General features: G+C 45.9%; 1 protein-coding gene across 8 annotated transcripts in view; it reads left to right on the forward strand.

The window, feature by feature from the left end:
* The window catches only part of ARPC2 (actin related protein 2/3 complex subunit 2), a 43,663-nt gene that overhangs the window by 22,574 nt on the left and 881 nt on the right, over positions 1-20,208 (forward strand). For 7 of the 8 annotated variants that reach the window (XM_021923989.2, XM_021923988.2, XM_021923990.2 and 4 more), the window contains 6 exons: positions 178-364; positions 906-999; positions 6,796-6,922; positions 10,361-10,461; positions 10,802-10,902; positions 20,025-20,130. In XM_021923989.2, the coding sequence (XP_021779681.1) occupies positions 178-364; positions 906-999; positions 6,796-6,922; positions 10,361-10,461; positions 10,802-10,902; positions 20,025-20,130 (716 nt within the window). Of the gene's footprint in view, positions 1-177; positions 365-905; positions 1,000-6,795; positions 6,923-10,360; positions 10,462-10,801; positions 10,903-15,203; positions 15,666-20,024; positions 20,131-20,208 lie in introns of those variants that run through there. The other variant, XM_003907944.3, reaches the window with a different exon arrangement.

The raw sequence follows: 20,208 nt of genomic DNA on the forward strand, positions 1-20,208 counted from the left end.
GAGGTTAAAAGTACAGATAATGAGACAAAGTAAAATGTCAATAGAACCTGAAAAAAAATTTTTTTAATTGCCTCTAGTCTCTGTTCACTTGTTAAGAGATAGTATGCTGCTTTTTTTTTTGTTTTGTTTTTTAAATGTAGCTGCTGGGTTGTTTTTTGGTTTTTTTCCTCCCTCCAGGATACAATGTCTCTTTGCTATACGACCTTGAAAATCTTCCGGCATCCAAGGATTCCATTGTGCATCAAGCTGGCATGTTGAAGCGAAATTGTTTTGCCTCTGTCTTTGAAAAATACTTCCAATTCCAAGAAGAGGGCAAGGAAGGAGAGAACAGGGCAGTTATCCATTATAGAGATGATGAGACCATGTGAGTACAGAATTTAGTCCTGAAGCCTGGATATGACTGTCACACCACCATGGCACTTACTGAAAGAAATATGGCTTGGTCAGACCTTAAGCTGTATTGTGTGAAAATGTTTTTCTCATAAAATTTCTTAAGCCAGGAAGTAGATGATAGGGCAAAAATCAGCCACTCCTCCTACTCTCCAGATACTGAGAGCTGACAGAAGGTGGAAAGAGAATCCAGTGCTTTCTTTTGAGGCACCACTGTTCTGAGTCATGTTTAAGAGTATAACCTGGATAATCAGCAGGCAAGGTGACCATCGGTTCCATGTTATATTTACAAGTCAATAAAATCTACTTCTGACAATTTCCATCTGCTGCCTCTCTTAGGGCATTCATTTTGTGCACTGACTTTGTTGACCATAAATATCGTTTCATTTGGCACACCTTTATATTATGATTTAAGAGATTTGTGACTTTAGCCTTCTGATGCACTTGTAGATCAAGTTATTCACAAAACCCCATTCTGATTCTGTACTTATCCTCATGGGTTTTGTTCCCCTCAGGTATGTTGAGTCTAAAAAGGACAGAGTCACAGTAGTCTTCAGCACAGTGTTTAAGGATGACGACGATGTGGTCATTGGAAAGGTGTTCATGCAGGTATGGAGCAGACATCTTGGGGGAAAACCATGCATGGCGACTTACACCTTTGCACCCAAACATACCATGAGCATAGGAAAGAGATCTAGCAGCTCTATTGATGTTAGGATTTTTTTTTTTTTCCTGAGACGGAGTTTCGCTCTTGTTGCCCAGGCTGGAGTGCAATGGCGCGATCTCGGCTCACTGCAACCTCCGCCTCCCGGGTTCAAGCAATTCTCCTGCCTCAACCTGCCGAGTAGCTGGGATTATAAGCATGTGCCACCACGCCCGCCTAATTTTGTATTTTTAGTGGAGACGGGGTTTCTCCATGTTGGTCAGGCTGGTCTCCAACTGCCAACCTCAGGTGATGCCCATCTCAGTCTCCCAAAGTGCTGGGATTACAGGTGTGAGCCACTGCACCCAGCCTTGACATTAGAATTTGTTGAAGATTTAATGGACAACTCCCACAAAACTCAGTGAATATTTTTTGTTGCTGTTGTTGTTGTTTTGAGATGGAGTCTTGCTCTGTTACCAGGCTGGAGTGCAGTGGCATGATTTCAGCTCACTGCAACCTCCGCTTCCCGGGTTCAAGCGATTCTCCTGCTTCAGCCTCCCAAGTAGCTGGGATTACAGGCGCCCACCACCACACCCAGCTAATTTTTGTACTTTTAGTAGAGATGGGGTTTCACCATGTTGGCCAGGATGGTGTCGATCTTCTGACCTCGTGATCCGCCCGCCTCAGCCTCCCAAAGTGCTGGGATTACAGGCATGAGCCCCTGCGCCCAGCCAAATCTTTTTTTTCTCAGTGGTTCTAGTTTTGCAGGACAAAACTAAAGGGTGAGTTGAGAATTAAACCTACTAACTATGAATGAATATTATGTATCCTTCCTACTGTGGGGTCTTTGACCTAAAACTTTGTCAGGTTTCCTAACCCTAACCTCTTGTGTTTCCTCAGATTTCTAGTAAGTTCTGCTTTTGGTTTGGTCCTAAGGTCTTTTCAGAATGGGCTCTGTAGCCAATTCTTTGGTAGTAGATAATGTACGAACAGGTAGAGTTGTTGAACTGACAGACTGAGCCTGAGTTTGGATGATGGGTCAACATATAGTACTTCCCTCACAGGAAGTTCATCTTAAGAAGAGTCATGAGAGGCCAGGCGCGGTGGCTCACGCCTGTAATCCCAGCACTGTGGGAGGCCAAGCTGGGCAGATCACGAGGTCAAGAGATCGAGATCATCCTGGCCAACATAGTGAAACCCCATCTCTACTAAAAAAGTACAAAAAATTAGCCAGGCATGGTGGCAGGCACCTGTAATCCCAGCTACTTGGAAGGCTGAGGCAGGAGAATCACTTGAACCCAGGAAGCAGAGGTTGCAGTGAGCCAAGATCGTGCCATTGCACTCCAGCCTGGGGAAAAAGAGCGAAATTCCATCTCCAAAAAAAAAGAGTCATGAGAGTTAGCAGGGCATTTTGTAATTGGATTTTTGGTGTAGTTATATTCAGGTCATTGTGTACCAATCTGCTGGCCAGTTAGTTGCTGGCTCTAGGATGGACATGAGAGTTCATTAGTCAAGTGACATTCAGGCTGGTTTCTTCTGAGATGGCTCAGCATTCAAAATCGAGTACAATGGTAAAATTTTTTTAAAACGTTACTACCTTCGTTCTGTTCCTTGGCAGGGTGGTAAAGATTTTTAAATTCTGAAGCAGAATCTCTTTTGCCAGATAGAAAGACAACTGTGCTTAAACAGTAAAGATACCTTGCGTAGCCTTCTAAGTGGCTAGGGAAATCTTCAAAAGTGATATTCTCAATTGCTCCATCCCTAGTGGCTTTTGTGTTTTGGCTAATTAATCAGAAACTCTAGTTTGGGAGTCCTTATACAGAAAAATTGGAATATTGACACTTCAGCATTTGCTAGTGCTGAACTTGATGAAAGAATATAAAAACATACACATATCTCTTGGGTCCTAAAATAAGCCTCTAGATAGGCATTTCATGTGTTTTTATGCAAAATTGACAGGGGAATTAAATGCAGTACCTCAGAAATTGGGCTAAATCCAGAGTCACAAACTAACTGTTAAACTCTGAAGTATGTATTTAGATTTGGCTGGTTTTTTACCAATCTTACTCCATTTTATCCCAGGAAACAACTTATTTCTATACTTTAAACAGATCTTATCTTGGAGAGTGTACTGGAGATTTGTTCCTTAGGAGAATTTTGTGTATTATTTTTTGGCATATGAATTTAAATGCCTCCTTCAGGGTACCTGTGGTAGGTCACTTACCTAAAAGGGAAGACAAAGCCTCTTCTGCATTTTGGCACTAACAGGATCTCTAGATAGTAACTGGCCTTGTGCAGTGCTAGACTCAGGAAGTCATCTGCCCTGCCACCCTTTCCAAATGCAGAGGCTGAGGTAATTTGTTGGAAATGACCATCAAAAACTGGACTTTTGCTGGATTTTCCCAAAAAATAAATAGAACTTTTTCCTAGGCCTAGAATTGTAAATTTCTAGGAAAAAGAATGAGGGTCACCTGGCACAGAAAGTTGTACCCTGGGAACACTGTTTGAAGTTCCTCATGGTCACTAGTCTACTAGTTGCCAGCCTTTGTGGCCTTTCCCTTCCAGCATGCACATCCAGCCTGATCAGAATTCAAGTCTTGCTTTTGTCATTTGGCAAGCAGACTCTGAGGGATGCTTTTCCCCTCTCAGAAAAAGACAGGAAGTTTATTCCTCCACTCTCATGGATGTCTTACTGTTAGTGGTATGGGCATTGATCAGCTGAGTACTGGAGAATGTCTGATAGAAGCCATCATTTCAACGCTTATTCCATGAAAAGCAGTAGGACCAGTAATCATGCTTTTGGAGATTAGCTTATGGTGAACTAGAATTCTTTTCATATTATAAGATTTTAAAGCCAAGTTAGTACTAAATAACCAGGAAGAGTTAAGTGGAAACCACCGGTTTCTGTATGTTCAGGGACAAAGACACAAGCATCTGCCTCTTAGGCAGTTGTAAAGACGTTATTTTAAGGGCCGTTTCTGCCTGTTTGCATGTGTGGTTGTGTCTGTAGGATATTTTCCTGAACTGGGAACACTGAGTCCAAGTTCAGTAATTTTGGTAGATATTGCCAAACTCTTCTCCATCAGAGTAGTAGCATTTTATCATCGACCAGTGATGGATAGAAGTGTCTGTTTTCCCAGAGTATGTTGTCAGCTTTTGGGTTTCTCCTGATCTGATAGGTTAAAAGTGATGTCTCTGTTCACTTATGAATGAGGTCAGAACATCTTTTCTTACATTGTAGACCATTTGATTTTCTTATGAAGTGTCTCTTTATGCCTTTACCCATTGTTCTGTGGGGTTATTGAGCTTCTCAGTTTCTTTATATACTAGGGAGAGTAGCCTTTCATCTGTGGTTAAGAGTTGAAATATTTTCTCCCGTTTGTCATTGGACCTTGGTTTGTGGGGTTTTTTTCCCCCATGTGGAAGTTTGTTTTTGCATAATCACATTAATCATTCTTGCCTTTTATGGCTTCCAGATTTTGAGTAAAGGAGTAGAAAACCCTTCCCTACTCCAAGGTTATAAGGAAATTTACCTGTTATTTTCTGGATATTTTTACAGTTACATATTTTATACATGATTTTTTATTTGTTGAGACCTCCTCTTGGTATATGGTATGAAAGAATAATCTTTTTTTTTCTAAATGGCTATCCAGTGGTTCCAGTAGCAATTATTTCCATGTTTACACCCCTGATTTAAGATGCTACCTTTATCGTATGCTAAATTCCTTGTATATATTTGAATTTATTCTGAACTTCCTATGATAAATAGTAGTTTGGAAGAGAGAAATAGTCTGATGCTCAAAAGACGTCCTAGCCAGGAGAGTAAAAAGACAATATTGCTGAATTACATGTAACAAAGATGCCAGTGAAGATGGAGGACTGTTTGGGTGTGTTTGTTTTAAAGTTTTATTTGGGAGAGAGAACCGAGGAGAAGCAAAGACGTCAGATAATCTAAAGAATAGTCCAGCCAAAAATTAGCCGGGGATGGTGGCACACGCCTGTAATCTCAGCTACTCGTGAGGCCGAGACATGAAAATTGCTTGAACCCGGGAGGTGGAGGTTGCAGTGAGCCAGGATCGCGCCACTGCACTCCAGCCTGGGTGATAGAGTGAAACCCTGTCTCAAAAAAGAAAGAAAGAGTAGGCCCAAACCAGAAACAGATTGTTGACTGAGTCTTAAATATATTATTTTCCATATACAAAACTAATGAGTGCTAATAAGTCACCACTGGTTTATAAATACCCCATCTCATTGTGAATACCACATGTACCTGTGAATTGGAGCCTTAGAGATACTTAATAAACACAAGAAAATGCCAGCAGTTACATATCTGTTCTGTTTAATTCCTTAAGACTGAAAAGTAAAACCAGTAGAAGTTAAAAAGCTTCTTAACCCCTTTGTAGAATAAAAAATGTTTTCTAGAGAAGGGTGATTGTAGAAGCTTTGCTCTAGAAATTTCCATTTGGGATAATCTTGACTCCTTCCCTTCCTTTGCAGATATTTTTCCTTTCGGGCAGAAAATCTGTTCAAAAGGGGACTAATCTAACCCAGCTTATGGTCATTTCTTTTCCTACTTAAAGCTTGGTAGTGTTAGCATGAGAGGCAGTTTGTGAAATAGGTGAGGTCCCAGGCTAGGCATTGCGGCTCCTCAGCCATCATCTTTCCTTTGCCACTAATTGCTGAGAGGGTTTGCTCATCAGTGTGTATTCTTCCTGCCTGCAACTGAAAACAGCCCTTGCCTATTCCTGTACAGTGTGATGATACTAAACCAGCTCGGATAGAAGCACTTGCATTCTCTCAGCAAGGCATATGCTGCATAGCCTCTTTGAAGGACAGAGGAATAAATTACAAAGATAAATTAAGCAGGATCTTTGATTTGAACTCATAAAGTGTTAGGGGGGCCAGATGCATTAATGAATAGTAAAATGTCATAGTAGAGGTTTGTAGAAAAGACATGGCAGCTCCAGCAAGAGAGCAGTACCTGCCTGGGTTTGTTGGAGATGGTGTTAGGAGGTGGTATTGGAGCAGCAGTAGAAGGGTACTGCAGGCCACATGACTGTAACCATGCCTTCAGAACTCCTAAAACAAGAGACCTTGGAGAGTCCTTGGCTGCATCCTCCTGCTATTTATCATCGTCGAAGGCCCGCTTGATGAATTTGGATCATCCAGTTTTACTGGCATTGCTAGAAAATCTACTTCTGTTCTTGCAGATCTGGCTGAGAGAAGGAAGTCTTGTATTACTTGTCTATTTACATAGGAATGCATGGACTATAGAAGCTTCAGGTTTGGAGATTGAAACATAGAAGGAAGGGCTTCCTTTATGAGCACCAAGACAGCTCAGCTTCTTTCATTCCATTGTCTTCTGTCCCCAAGAAGAGCTTAAGTTTGCTCTAAAGATTTTATTGATGAATTCTAAATAGCAACAGGATCCTCAGTGAAAAAAGACTCATGCAAAGTCCCAGAGCCTAGAGAAAGTATGGTAGTTTATCACCTATGTTGGTCCAAGGGAAAAGGATTATCACTACTTTTCATCACATTTTGAAGATCTGGCTTATTACTTTGAAGTCTCTTCCTTTTGAATCTGAAGTGCAGTGGCAGCAGCTAGCACTTGTAATATTTCAGGTTTGGTGTAGTTTATTTGTAACCTCCTGCTGCTCTGGAGGGCTACAAAGGTCACACCGCATAGAACAAACCCCATAGCTTGAGTTGCCACTCATCTTACACCCACTTCTCTTCTGGTTGCTTTTGCTTTGTCTTGGCAGGAGTTCAAAGAAGGACGCAGAGCCAGCCACACAGCCCCACAGGTCCTCTTTAGCCACAGGGAACCTCCTCTGGAGCTGAAAGACACGGACGCCGCTGTGGGTGACAACATTGGCTACATCACCTTTGGTGAGCAGGGTGCACTTGCTGCTTGCATGCTGCTTTAATGAGTTCACACAGAATACCTAAATCTGCACAGAACCTTGGTTAACATTTTAAGGTAGGCAAAAGCAGGCGTACCAAGTTGTTCCTGTTGCCATTGCTGTGACTAAAGGAGGGATGTCACAGGGTATTAATCACAGAGCATGCCATATGCTATTTTTGTACAGTAATCATTTCCTTTATTTTTTTCCCCGTTTTTCTTAAATCTTAAAAATAAGACTGAATTCTGATATCAAGAGTTAAGGTCCCTTCAATAGCTCAGCTGGTAGAGCGGAGGACTGTAGCTACTTCCTCAGTAGGAGATGTCCTTAGGTCACTGGTTTGATTCCAGCTTGAAGGAGTACAGTTTTGGCCAGGCATGGTGGCTCATGGCTGTAATCCCAGCACTTTGGGAAGCCAAGGCAGGCGAATCACAAGGTCAGGAGATCGAGACCATCCTGGCCAACATGGTGAAACTCTGTCTCTACTAAAATACAAAAAAAAAAATTAGCTGGGCATGGTGGCACACGCCTGTAGTCCCAGCTACTTGGGAGGCTAAGGCAGGAGAATTGCTTGAACCGGGGAGGCGGAGGTTGCAGTGAGCTGAGATCGCACCACTGCACTCCATCCTGGCAACAGAGCAAGACTCAGTCTCCAAAAAAAATAAAAAAGAGTTAAGGAGGCTGGGTACAGTGTCTCACGCCTATAATCCTAACACTGTGGGCAGATCACCTGAGGTCAGGAATTCGAGACCAGCCCGGCCAACATGGTGAAACTCCGTCTCTACCAAAAAAAAAAAAAAAAACACAAAAAAAAATTAGCTGGGCATGGTGGCATGTGCCTGTAATCCCAGCTAGTCGGGAGGCTGAGGCACAAGAATCCCTTGAACCCAGGAGGCAGAGGTTTCAGTGAGCCAAGATCACACCATTGCACTCCAGCCTGGATGACAGAGTGAGACCTTGTCTCAAAAAGAAAAAAAGTTAAGGATAGGTCAGGCACAGTGGCTCATGCCTGTAATCCCAGCACTCTGGGAGCCCAAGGTTGTTGCGTCGCTTGAGTCCAAGAGTTTGGGACCAGCCTGGATAGCATGGCGCAACCTCATCTCTACAGAAAGCCAGGGGCCAGGCACAGCGGCTCACGCCTGTAATCGCAGCACTTTGGGAGGCCAAGGCGAGCAGATCACTTGAGGTCAGGAGTTCAAGACCAACCTGGCCAACATGGTGAACCACATCTCTACTAAAAATAAAAAAATTAGTTGGACATGGTGGCATGTGCCTATAGTCCCAGCTACTTGACCAGGTGAGGCATGAGAATTGCGTAAACCTGGGAGGTGGAGGTTGCAGCAAGCTGAGATCGTCCTGCTGTGCTACAGCCTGGGAGACTGTCTCAAAAAAAAAAAAAAGATAGCTAGACATGGTGTTGCATGACTATAGTCATAGCTACTTGAGAGGCTGAGGTGGGAGGATCACTTGAACCCAGGAGGTCGAGGCTGCAGTGAGCTGTGATGGCACCACTACACTCCAGCCTGGGTGACACAGTGAGACCCTGTCTTATCAGAAAAAGGAGTTAAGAAGAGAAACCACCTAAGCAGCTAGATGGTGGTTCTCTGTCATTTGGCAATTCTTGGTTTTTTGCTTATTAAGCCCAAGCTCCAGCCATGGTCCACTTACTCCACTTTTCCATGGAGTAAATTCAGGTCTTCCTTCAGTTGCTCCAGCCTCATGCACTGGCTGATTAGGATAGCTTACAGTTTGGAATTAACAGCTCATTCACACTGCACCCGATGCCACTGGAATGTCTCCTTTGTGAAATGTAATTTAATTCACCTCAGTGGTAAAGGTGAGCCTGTTTATTGGTGATGAATCTGTTGATTTACCAAATTTCATTAAATCTAAACAATACACTTTTTTCTTTTTTCTTTCTCTCTGTCACCCAGACTGGAGTGCAGTGGTGTGATCTCGGCTCACTGCAACCTCCGCTTCCCAGGCTCAAACAATTCTCGTGCCTCAGCTTCCCGAGTAGCTGGGACTACAGGCGCATGCCACCACACCCAGCTAACGTTTGTATTTTTAGTAGAAACGGGGTTTCCAGCCGGGTGTGGTGGCTCACGCCAGTAATCCCAGCACTTTGGGAGGCCGAGGTGGGCAGATCACGAGATCAGGAGATCGAGACCATCCTGGCTAACACAGTGAAACCCCGTCTCTACTAAAAATACAAAAACTTAGCCAGGCGTGGTGGCAGGCACCTGTAGTCCCAGCTACTTGGGAGGCTGAGACAGGAGAATGGCATGAACTTGGGAGGCGGAGCTTGCAATGAGCCGAGATCACACCACTGCACTCCAGCCTGTGCGACAGAGCAATACTCCGTCTCAAAAACAAAACAAAACAAAACAGGGTTTCCCTATTGGCCAGGCTGATCTCAACTCCTGGCCTCAAGCGATCCGCCCACTTCAGTCTCCCAAAGTGCTGGGATTACAGGCATGTGCCACCGCGCCCAGCCAGCTATACCATTTTTTTCAAGTTTTTATCTTTGAGGCTGGGGTGCGTCTTACAATTCATGGCATGTCATAGTTTAATTGGCAGCATTTTTCTCTTGTGGTATATAAAATTATGGCAGAATAAGAGTCATAGCCTCCCAAGTAGCTGAGATTATACCGGCACATGCCATCACATGTGGCTAATTTTTATATTTTTAGTAGAGATGGAGTTTCACCATGTTGCCCAGGCTGGTCTCGAACTCCTGATCTCAGATGATCCGCCCACCTCAGCCTCCCAAAGTGCTGGGATTACAGGCGTGAGCCACCGCGCCCGGCCTCACACAGGTCTTTAGGTGGCTGGTGCCACAGGATTGGACTTCAGTCAGGCCCAGTCAGAGCAGCTCCTCTTGCCTGGCCTATCATGAGGGTTCAGGTCCTTATACCTTATCGTCTGTTTTCACAGTGAGAATATGGGAAATTCTCTGGCATCTATTTTCTGGGAAGGTTTACTCTATTTCAGCACCAAGGACCTAAGACAGGCAGCTGCATTTCCTAATCCTGATTCCTTAAGGTAAACTGTTATAGCCAGTTAGTGTAATCCTGGAGTGTGATCCTGGAGTGTGCCCAGCTGCACAGGCAGGAGCTAGTACATGTGTGGCAGACAGGGAATAGATTTCAAAATGCACAGCTGCAGAATCCAGGACTAGAATGAAGGCCTAGAGTCAAGCCCTGTTTTTCATCATGGGCTCCTCCATTCATGCTCATTGACACCTTTCCTGGCCATGCTGTTTATCCTTCCATGTCAAGAAAAAACCCTGACAAAGCCTGATAATATTGACACAAGTGGAGGGTACTTCAGCAGAGAGGGAGTGAAGTTCACTAGGCTGTTGTTCTTCCCCACCCTTTGGCATTCGTGTTGGGTCCTAACGCCTTGTGTCTTCCACCTTCAGTGCTGTTCCCTCGTCACACCAATGCCAGCGCTCGAGACAACACCATCAACCTGATCCACACATTCCGGGACTACCTGCACTACCACATCAAGTGCTCTAAGGTGAGGGAGGTGCCAGCATCTCAGCCGCTATGCTGTGGGTCTTTTCCTCCACCAGAACTCATGACAAAAAGTCATTCTGTTAGTCTAGGCTGTGGATATTGACTCTTACGTAGATAATTCTAGAGGCTTCAAGAAACCATGGTCTTTCTTCATCAAGCCACTGTCCCCCACCCCTCCCCGTAGCAGAGATGAATATTTGTTTCCAGAATTGCTCACCTTCCTGCTTTGCTGCAGGGCCTGGGTCAGTCCCAGGGTGTATGTTCCCAAACGCCTCTGATGAAAGCAAAGCTGTCTTTCTAGACCGTGACTGTGCTTCAGTACCTGTTATGTTTGTTCCCAGGCCTATATTCACACACGTATGCGGGCAAAAACGTCTGACTTCCTCAAGGTGCTGAACCGCGCACGCCCAGATGCTGAGAAAAAAGAAATGAAAACAATCACGTAAGTTAGGCAGCACTCCAGCAGGACCACCTTCCTCTCCTGAGTCACCGAGAAGGAAGCAGTGGGTGCTGGTGGCCTGGTCCTCCATGTGTCTGGGTACTGGCTACATGTGAGGCCAGCAGGGCTAAGTAGATAAAACAAAGGTGGGATTCCAGGTTTTCAGTGCTGTATAGGCCCAGATGGGTTTCCTTGTTTCCATATCTTTGTGAACTCTGAGAATGGCAGCTAGGAAATAAACAAAGTTTACCAAGAGACTGTTGTTTTTGGGCCTGAGTTACGAGGTCAGTCTTGTGCTTCTGGTGTTCTTTCTGGAGAGATGGAAAAAGTTGCTTAGGGACCTTTAATTGGGTAAATAGTCCTGACGCTGCCCACTAAGCGTTCTTTCCCTGGTGCACTCTCAGCGGGAAGTTTGCATGCAGAGGAAAGTTCTCTTTATCGAGGATAGAATTGAGGAGAGCCCTGATGGGCACAGTGGCTCACGCCTGTAATTCCAGCACTTTGGGAGGCTGAGGCAGGTGGATCACGAGGTCAGGAGTTCAGGCCTAGCCTGGCCAAGATGGTGAAACCACGTCTTTACTAAAAATACAAAAAAAATTAGCCGGTCGTGGTGGCAGGCGCCTGTAATCCCAGCTACTCGGGAGGCTGAGGCAGAGAATTGCTTGAGCCCAGGAGACAGAGGTTGCAATGAGCTGAGATTGTGCCACTGCACGCCAGCCTGAGCAACAGTGAGACTTCGTCTCAAAAAAAAAAAAAAAATTTTTTTTTTTTTTTTGAGGAGAGCCCTAAATAGGGGTGTGGCTCTGCATGCAGGAAAGGCGAGCATGGCCTAGAGCCTAGAGAGTTCCGTCTCTGTGAAAGGTGCCAGACCTTGGTTCTTCTGATGAAATTCAGGCAATCCTGTCCTTAAGATACAGTAATGGTGTTCATCTGCTGTTTTTTTGTTTTGTTCGTTTGTTTGTTCGTTTGTTTGGTGGGGGTAGTTGGGGGAGACCTAGAGTTCTTCATTCTGATGACACCCAGGCAATCCTGTCCTTAAGATACAGTAATAGTGTTCATCTGCTGTTTTTTGGTTTTGTTTGTTTGTTTGTTTGGTGGAGGGAGCTGGGGGAGACAAAGTCTCATTCTGTCGCCCAGGCTGTAGTGTAGTCCAGACCTTGGTTCTTCTTCTGATGAAATTCAGGCAATCCTGTCCTTAAGATAAGGTAATAGTGTTCATCTGCTGTTTTTTTGTTTTGTTTGTTGTTTTTTTGGTGGGGGGAGTTGGGGGATACAGAGTCTCATTCTGTCGCCCAGGCTGGAGTGTAGTGGCGCAATCTCAGCTCACTGTAACCTCCACCTCCCAGGTAGCTGGGACTACAGGTGCACGCCGCCACGCCCAGCTAATTTTTTGTATTTTAGTGGAGATGGGGTTTCACCATGTTGCCTGGGCTGGTCTCAAACTCGTGATCTCAGTCAATCCACCCACCTCGGCCTCCCATCTGCTGTATTTTGTACCAGTTGAACTAAAAGTCTTGAAATCATAAGCCTCCCTAACAGCCAGTGTATTTGCCAGCACCCCAGTACTGTTGGTGTTTGTTTTGTTGTTTTGTTGTTTGTTTTTTGAGATGGAGTTTCGCTCTTGGAGCACAGGCTGGAGTGCAGAGGCACAATCTTAGCTTACTACAACCTCTGCCTCCTGGATTCAAGCAAATTCTCTTGCCTCAGCCTCCACAGCAGCTGGGACTACAGGCTCGCGCCACTAAGCCTGGCTAATTTATTTGTATTTTTAGTAGAGTCAGGGTTTCACCATTTTGGCCAGGCTGGTCTTGAACTCCTGACCTCGTGATCCGCCCACTTCAGCTTCCCAAAGTGTTGGGATTACAAGCGTGAGCCACCGCGCCTAGCCCAGTACTCTGTGATCCCCAGCCTGGAGTGCAGTGGTGCAATCTTGCCTCACTGCAGGCTCAACCTCCTGGGCTCAAGCAATCCTCCCACCTCAGCCCCCCAAGTAGCTGGGACCACAGGCGTGCACCATCACAGCTGGCTAATTTTTTAATTTTTGTGGAGACAGGATTTCACCATGTTGTCCAGGCTGGTCTCGAACTCCTGGACTCAAGTGATCCTCCCACTTCAGCCTCCCAAAGTGTTGGAATAACAGACATCAGCCACCGCACCTGGCCCAGCACTCAGTACTCTTGAGGCAAAGTTTTAGTGGGTGTGGTATGCCTAGGGCTTTACACTCTCTCTCTTGCATTTGAGGGCTCTTCTACCAAGTTAGTTTCTGCTGCCATTTGAAAGGATGAGAAAGAGATCCAAGGACCTGAGCAGTAGGTGAGGGTTTTCAGACATTCTCAAAATGCAGTTTAAGGCAGGGTGTGGTGGCTCACCCTTGTAATCCCAGCACTTTGGGAGGCCGAGGCGGGCGGATTACCTGAGGTCAGGAGTTGGAGACCAGCCTGACCAACACGGAGAAACCCCATCTCTACTAAAAATACAAAATTAGCTGGGCATGGTGGTGCATGCCTGTAATCCCAGCTACTCTGGAGGCTGAGGCAGGAGAATCGCTTGAACCCAGGAGGCAGAGGTTGCGGCGACTGAGATCGCACCATTGCACTCCAGCCTGGGCAACAAGAGCGAAACTCGGTCTCAAAAAAAAAAGAAAAAAAGCAGTTTAAGTCACCTCAACTTCTTTAGGTAAAGGCCTGTCTCTGTAGCAGTTCAGAGAAGAGTGTCCAAATGCCATGCAATGAAATAGCAGCATCGTTTCTTTTCTGCAGCTTCTTGGGCAGATCCTTAAATGGGCAAAGTAACCAACAAGGTGGGTGGGCAGGTGAGAGGATGTGCTCTTGCTGCTCCTCCAGAACCTGGTCTCCATCCTGGTGTCTGCATTTTCCCCTTTCCCTGCTTGCTCTACGCAGGAGTGCTTTTCTCATCAGGTACTTGTTTGGTGACCTGGAGTGTGAGGCAGCTAATTTCATGCTGCTTTCAGGGCCCAGTAGACAGGCAGTTGAGTAGAGGCCAAGAGGTAAACTGGCAGCAAGGTACAGTGAGAGGGAAGCCTGACCTGGCAGCCTGTGATAACTGGACTGGAAGGCTGGGCATCATAATAGTCTCGGGGCTGCCGGCATCACCTTTGGCACTGGTAGCTGCTTGTGCATCCAGGAGGAAGGCCTTTCAGGCAGCTGCTGCCCGATTCCACAGCCAGCAGGCAGTCTTGGGAGTCCCTGCCCAGTGAGTGCAGTTGTGTAGCGGGCAGGGATAGCTTCCTGTCCTGGTGAGAGACCCAGGAAAGGATGAATCCTTGAAATGAACAGACTGTATATAAGTCTCCTCTCTGGGACTTAGAAAGAGCAACTTTGCCTTCTTCTGTGCTGCAGCTTCTCTTTGGCAGAGTTGGGCCCCAGAAAGGAGAAGCAGGAGACAAACAGCTACATCCACCCTGAAAACCAGATTATGTTACTAATGGTGGGTAGGAGTTAAGTGACTCAGCTGTGGGCAGAAGCCAGGAACTCTCGATGGGCTGCCCAGAATTGAACACTCATGAGCTTTTCATTTGGAGAGAAGGATAATAAGGTGTAGCTTCATTTTGGAATGAGTGATACATCCAAGGCAGGGAAAATGTAGAGCCCGTGTTTTTGCCCTGATTTCCCATAGTTCTCAGCTCTAGCTTCCAGGCTGCTTTCCCAGATGCTGTTAGGTACCAGTTAGAGGCTCTGTCCTTGAGGACCACCTAGCCCGTCTGGAGAAGTATTGGGTGGAACAGGACACCACAATTCAGGAGCCTCGAACCAGGCGGGTGTTGTATAAGCCAGAGGAGGAGTCACCACGTGATAGCAGAAATACCTTTAGCCTTGGAAGTTCTGAGGATTGCTTTGAACCAGCCACCTGCCTTCATGGTGAGAGATGAAGGAACTGCTATCTGGGAACCCTGAGAGGTATACGCTGTGTAGGAGGAGCTGACAGATGAGGTAGTACTAAGACAATGGTTGAGCCTAGTCAGAAATTCAGGTACATCTAGGCCATCCAGAAATTATGGACAAGTGATTCTTCTATCTAACTTGGTACATTGAATGTCCTTATGGGCTTACCACTGATATTCCTGGGCATCCGAAGTATCCAATAGGAAGGAAGAGCTGGTGAAACCGTTCTGTGAAAGCCAGATTTTAGCCCATGTCCTGTGGTTCCAGTGCCTCTGCTTAAGGAATCTAGCCCTTTCCACCTTTCATTTGGTGTTTCTTTGGGATCCCATCTAGTCTAGGAGTGTGGGGTGGGAGGAAAGGGCAGCCAGAAACTGACCTTCGCACTTATCTCTCCTTTTGAAGGGGGAAGACGTTTTCATCCCGCTAATCTTGGGAATAAGAGGAGGAAGCGGCTGGCAACTGAAGTCTGGAACACTTGCTACTGGATAATCGTAGCTTTTAATGTTGCACCTCTTCAGGTTCTTAAGGGATTCTCCGTTTTGGTTCCATTTTGTACACGTTTGGAAAATAGTCTGCAGAAACGAGCTGTGCTTGCAAAGACTTCATAGTTCCCAAGAATTTAAAAAAAAAAAAAAAAAAAGAATTCCACTTGATCAACTTAATTCCTTTTCTTTATCTTCCCTCCCTCACTTCCCTTTTCTCCTACCCTCTTTTCCAAGCTGTTTCGCTTTGCAATATGTTACTGGTAATGAGTTGCAGGATAATGCAATCCTAACTTGTTTTCTCCTAAGTATTTGAGTTCAAAACTCCTGTATCTAAAGAAATACGGTTGGGGTCATTAATAAAGAAAATCTTTCTATCTTACATGAGAATTTACTGGGTTTCTGGACTGCGGGTCCAAAGTGAGAAGAGAAGGAAGGAAGAAGGATAGACCTATACTGCCCTTGAACCTGCAAACCTAAGCTGGGAAGCCCTAGTTTCAGGAGCCCATCAGGTTTAGGTCCTCACTTCCTCTAGAGGAGAGAATGGCTGGCCAGTGAACTATATTTAAACTCCTCCCCTCCCGACCAGGAGACAGGGTCTCGTTGCCTCCTGAGCTCAGGTGATCCTCCCACCTCAGCCTCCCAAGTAGCTGGGATTACAGGCGCATACCACTATGCCTGGCTAATTTTTTATATTTTTAGTAGAGATGAGGTTTCGCCATCTTTCCCAGGCTGGTCTCAAACTCCTGGACTCAGGCAATCTGCTTGCTTCAGCCTCTCAAAGTGCTGGGATTATAGGCATGAGCCATGGAACCCGAGCTATTAATACAAACTTACATGCTTCCTTGTAAAGCTTGGTCCCTGAGACTCTGTGGCTGTTCCTGAAGCTCCCTGGACAGTGACAGACAAAGGGTTTTCTGGTTTTTTTATTGTGAATAATGTGTGGGATTTCCCAAAATGTGTTCCTTAGTGTGTGGTCCTGCAGGGCATTGATGGTTATTCAGGTGTATGTCTGATGCAAACTAACTGGCCACAGTTTGTCTTTCTCACATGGCAGCCCAAAAGACTGCTTTCAGGGAGAGAAGTTGTCAAAAACAGTACAGAGCCTAGTCAAGCAGCTGTCTCTCAGCAGGACTCTGGTCCTTGAAATGAAATTGCTTCAGAAAGTTTGCTTGGTGTAAGGAATTAAGAGAATTTTAAGGGCATCTGCAATGGTCTGATGGTCATTCTAATGGTTTCTGCCTTCCATCTATGGCAGTGTGTTTCATACTGGCTTGGGACCCATTAATTGTGACATAACCTGACGATATCACAACCAGCATTTTTGTTTTCTAAACTTTTGATTTTGAGATAACTAGATTTAAATACGGTTGTAAGAAACAATACAGAGAGATCCTGTATACCTTCCACTTGGTTTCCCCGCCATGCTAACATCTTGTATAATTGTTGTGTAGCATCACAGCCAAGAAAAGGTCATTGGTATAGTCCACCCACCTTCTTCAGATTTGCTGCACTGTATGTGGTGTACATCTGTGCATTGTTGTCATATGTGTAGCTTTATGTGACACCAGCATTTTTAAGCAATTGAATAGTATCAGAGTGCATCGCATCTATTAAGGGTAAGTGTTGGTTTAGAAATGTATATTAGTTACATATGCACATCATGACTGGATTATAGAAATGTCTTTTGACTGTGAGTCACAGTGGAGAATTTTGAAAACCACAGGTCGTTCAGTCATCAGACTTCGTTTTTATTTCACTAAAATGGGCTGCTAGAGAGCTCAGGGTACTCTGATAGTTCTAATTGGCTGCTCAGGGTGCCCCTGACCACTTCTGGTACTTGGAAAACCTAGATTAATTGGATATATTGACAGCAATGTATGCATTCTCTACCTCATGAGTTATTTAAGGGGTTGTCAGGTGTAATTTTGACTAGAAACAGTTTTTGCTCTTTTTTTAATTTTAATTTTAGTTTTTAGAGACAGGGTCTCACTGTGTTGCTGAGGCTGTACTCAAGCTCCTGACCTCCGGAGTAGCTGGGACTATAGGCACCTGCCACCATGTCCAGCTGAGTTTTTGCTTTCTTCCTTAGTAGAACATAACTAATGTTGGAGCTCACTGTACTCTCTTGCCAGTAGCAGGAATCCGATTTCTGGTAGGTACTGTAGATGGCAGAACCAAGGTTGCTTAGAAGATATGGAGTTAGGAGAAAAATGAAAAGGCATAAATATTTTCTACAGCAGTAAATCCTAAGGAAGTAACTAGTTCCAAGACGCTTTGTCAACATTAAAAATCCATAGTGCAGGCTGAGCACAGTGGCTTACACCTGTAATTGTAGCACTTTGTGAGGATGAGGAAGGAAGACTGCTTGAGCCCAGGAGTTCAAGATCAGCCTGGGTAACAGTGAGACGACTCCTCCATCTCTATAAAAAACTTAATCTGGCCAGGCGTGGTGGCTCACACCTGTAATCCCAGCACTTTGGGAGGCCAAGGCGGCTGAATCACCTGAGGTCAGGTTGAGACCAGCCTGGCCAACACGGTGCAACCCCATCTCTACTAAAAATACAAAAATTAGCTGGGCATGGTGGCGGGTGCTTGTAATCCCAGCTACTTTGGAGGCGGAGACAGGAGAATCACTTGAACCCAGGAGGCGGAGGTTGCAGTGAGCCAAGATCATGCCATTGCACTCCAGCTTGGGCGACAAGAGCGAAACTCCAATAAATAATCTCACCAATAAATAAATCTGTAGTGCAGCCTGGACAACATGGCGAGACCCTGCCTCTACAAAAACTAAAAATTGGCTGGATGTGGTGGTGCATGCCTGTGGTCCCAGCTACTCGAGGCTGAGGCAGGAGGATTGCTCGAGCCCTGAAGGTCAAGCCTGCAATGAGCTGTGTGTGCCTCTCCACTCCACCCTGGGCAACAGAGTGAGACCCGGTCTCAGAAAAAAAAAATCCATACTGGTGTAAACCCCTGTCCAGATTGACTCTTCTCTTAACAAGGACACACTTGGTGTTAGTACGGATCTAGCCTCAAAGACCCTCCTCACAGATGAAGCAGCCCACTGTGACCAGTTGAGGCCTTAGGACCGCAGGAAGAACGTCTGAGGATGAGGGTCAAGCACACTGAGAGTGTGGGCTGGGAAAAGGGGATCTAGTTGTTTCTTCCTAGTCTCAGGAAGCCAGTGCCTCAAGGGTTCACACCTGGGAGGTGCAGGTGTCCTTGGATATGGGCTGTAGAAGAACAGTTTGAATCCAGGTTCCGCCATCCAATAGCTGTGTGACAGCAAATCTCTTAATCTGAGCCCTGGTAACCTCATTTAAATTGGACATTTACCCGAGGATTTGTAAAAGGAAAAGAATAAATGTCTCTTAAATGGTAAGCATTATGATGCCTGTAATTATAATGTCACTTAATGAATCTTGGTTCCCTTTATACACCCAAGGGGATCAGAAGCAACAGGCTGCTGCCCCAGCAAAGTCCCGCAGAAGCCAACCCTCATTCGGTGCTTGGGGTTTCCTAGGCTTTCCCCAAGGTCATTGGTATTTTGGTATTTTCCCCTGCTTGAATGGCCCTTACTGCCCGGGCAAGGCAGGTAGGAATCTCCATGTCTGGAAAAAGTGGGACCTGGGGCAAGCTGCAAGCCAAAAATTAGGAGCTTGGCAGGAAAGACACTTAAGACTAACAGGAAGTGGAAGGGTGGACTTGGAGGAGGAATTGAAACCAAGAAAAGGAAATAGCTCTAGCTGCTGCCTCAGCCTTCTTGGGGGGAGCCGTTACTTGGAGTTGTTTGCCATTAAGTTACCCTCATTTGGAGTAGTACTGATGGGTGCTCAACCGGAACCTGGGTCTACTCTGATGGCGATTTTGAGTTCAAGCAATGCTGCCCCCTACTGGGGGTTGCTAAAAGCACTGCCATTTCTGGGCGGCGGGGGGAGGTTTGTTAGTTTTGGTTTTTGTTTCTTTTGTTTTTTTTTTTTTTTTGGGACAGAGTCTCACTCTGTCGCCCAGGCTGGAGTGCAGTGGCACGATCTTGGCTCACTGCAACCTCCGCCTCCCGGGTTCAAGCAGTTCTCCTGCCTCAGCCTCCTGAGTAGCTGGGCCTACAGGCACATGCCACCACGCCCGGCTAATTTTTTGTATTTTTAGTAGAGACAGGGTTTCACTGTGTTAGCCAGGATGGTCTGCATCTCCTGACCTTGTGATCCACCCGCCTCGGCCTCCCAAAGTGCTGGGATTACAGGCATGATCCACTGCGCCTGGCTCTGATTTTTTTTTAAAGTATTATTTTGAGGCAGGGTCTCACGCTGTCACCCAGGCTGGAATGAAGTGGCACCATGAAGGCTCACGGCAGCCTCGACCTCCTGGACTCCAGCGATCTTCCCACCTCAGCCTCCTGAGTAGCTGGAACCACACAACATATACCACTGTGCTCAGCTAATCTTTATTTTTTGTAGAGACGGAGTCTCACCACGTTGCCCAGGCCTCGACCTCTTAAAGTGCTGGGATTACAGGCATGAGTGTGAAGTGTTAAACAGCGGCTCAGGGAGGCCAACCAGGGTCCAAGAAACCCCGTCCCTGCTGCCTCCACTGGTCCAGAGCTAGTACCCCCAGCCAGCATGACACTCATGTCCCAGACATTGTGGGTCAACAGAAATTCAGATAGCTAAGAGAATGGAAACGGACAAAGGAGGCACAGGAGGATTCCGTGCTAGAGTCTGGATTGGTCACCCCCGTTCAGGTTCTGCCTGAGGAAAGGAGAATGGGGTCCGGGCACAGTCGGCTGGATGGAGCATCTGAAGACGGCTTGCACCAGAGCCCTCGTGGCTGAAGGAAGAAGCCAGGGGGTGAGTCAGCCCCAGGGCTTGATGGAACAGACAGGAACTAGATGATCTAGTAAGGGAGAAGCAAGGCTGAGCAAGAGA

The sequence above is a fragment of the Papio anubis genome, chromosome 10 (assembly GCF_008728515.1).
Source record: "Papio anubis isolate 15944 chromosome 10, Panubis1.0, whole genome shotgun sequence".
NCBI classification, from domain to species: domain Eukaryota; kingdom Metazoa; phylum Chordata; class Mammalia; order Primates; family Cercopithecidae; genus Papio; species Papio anubis.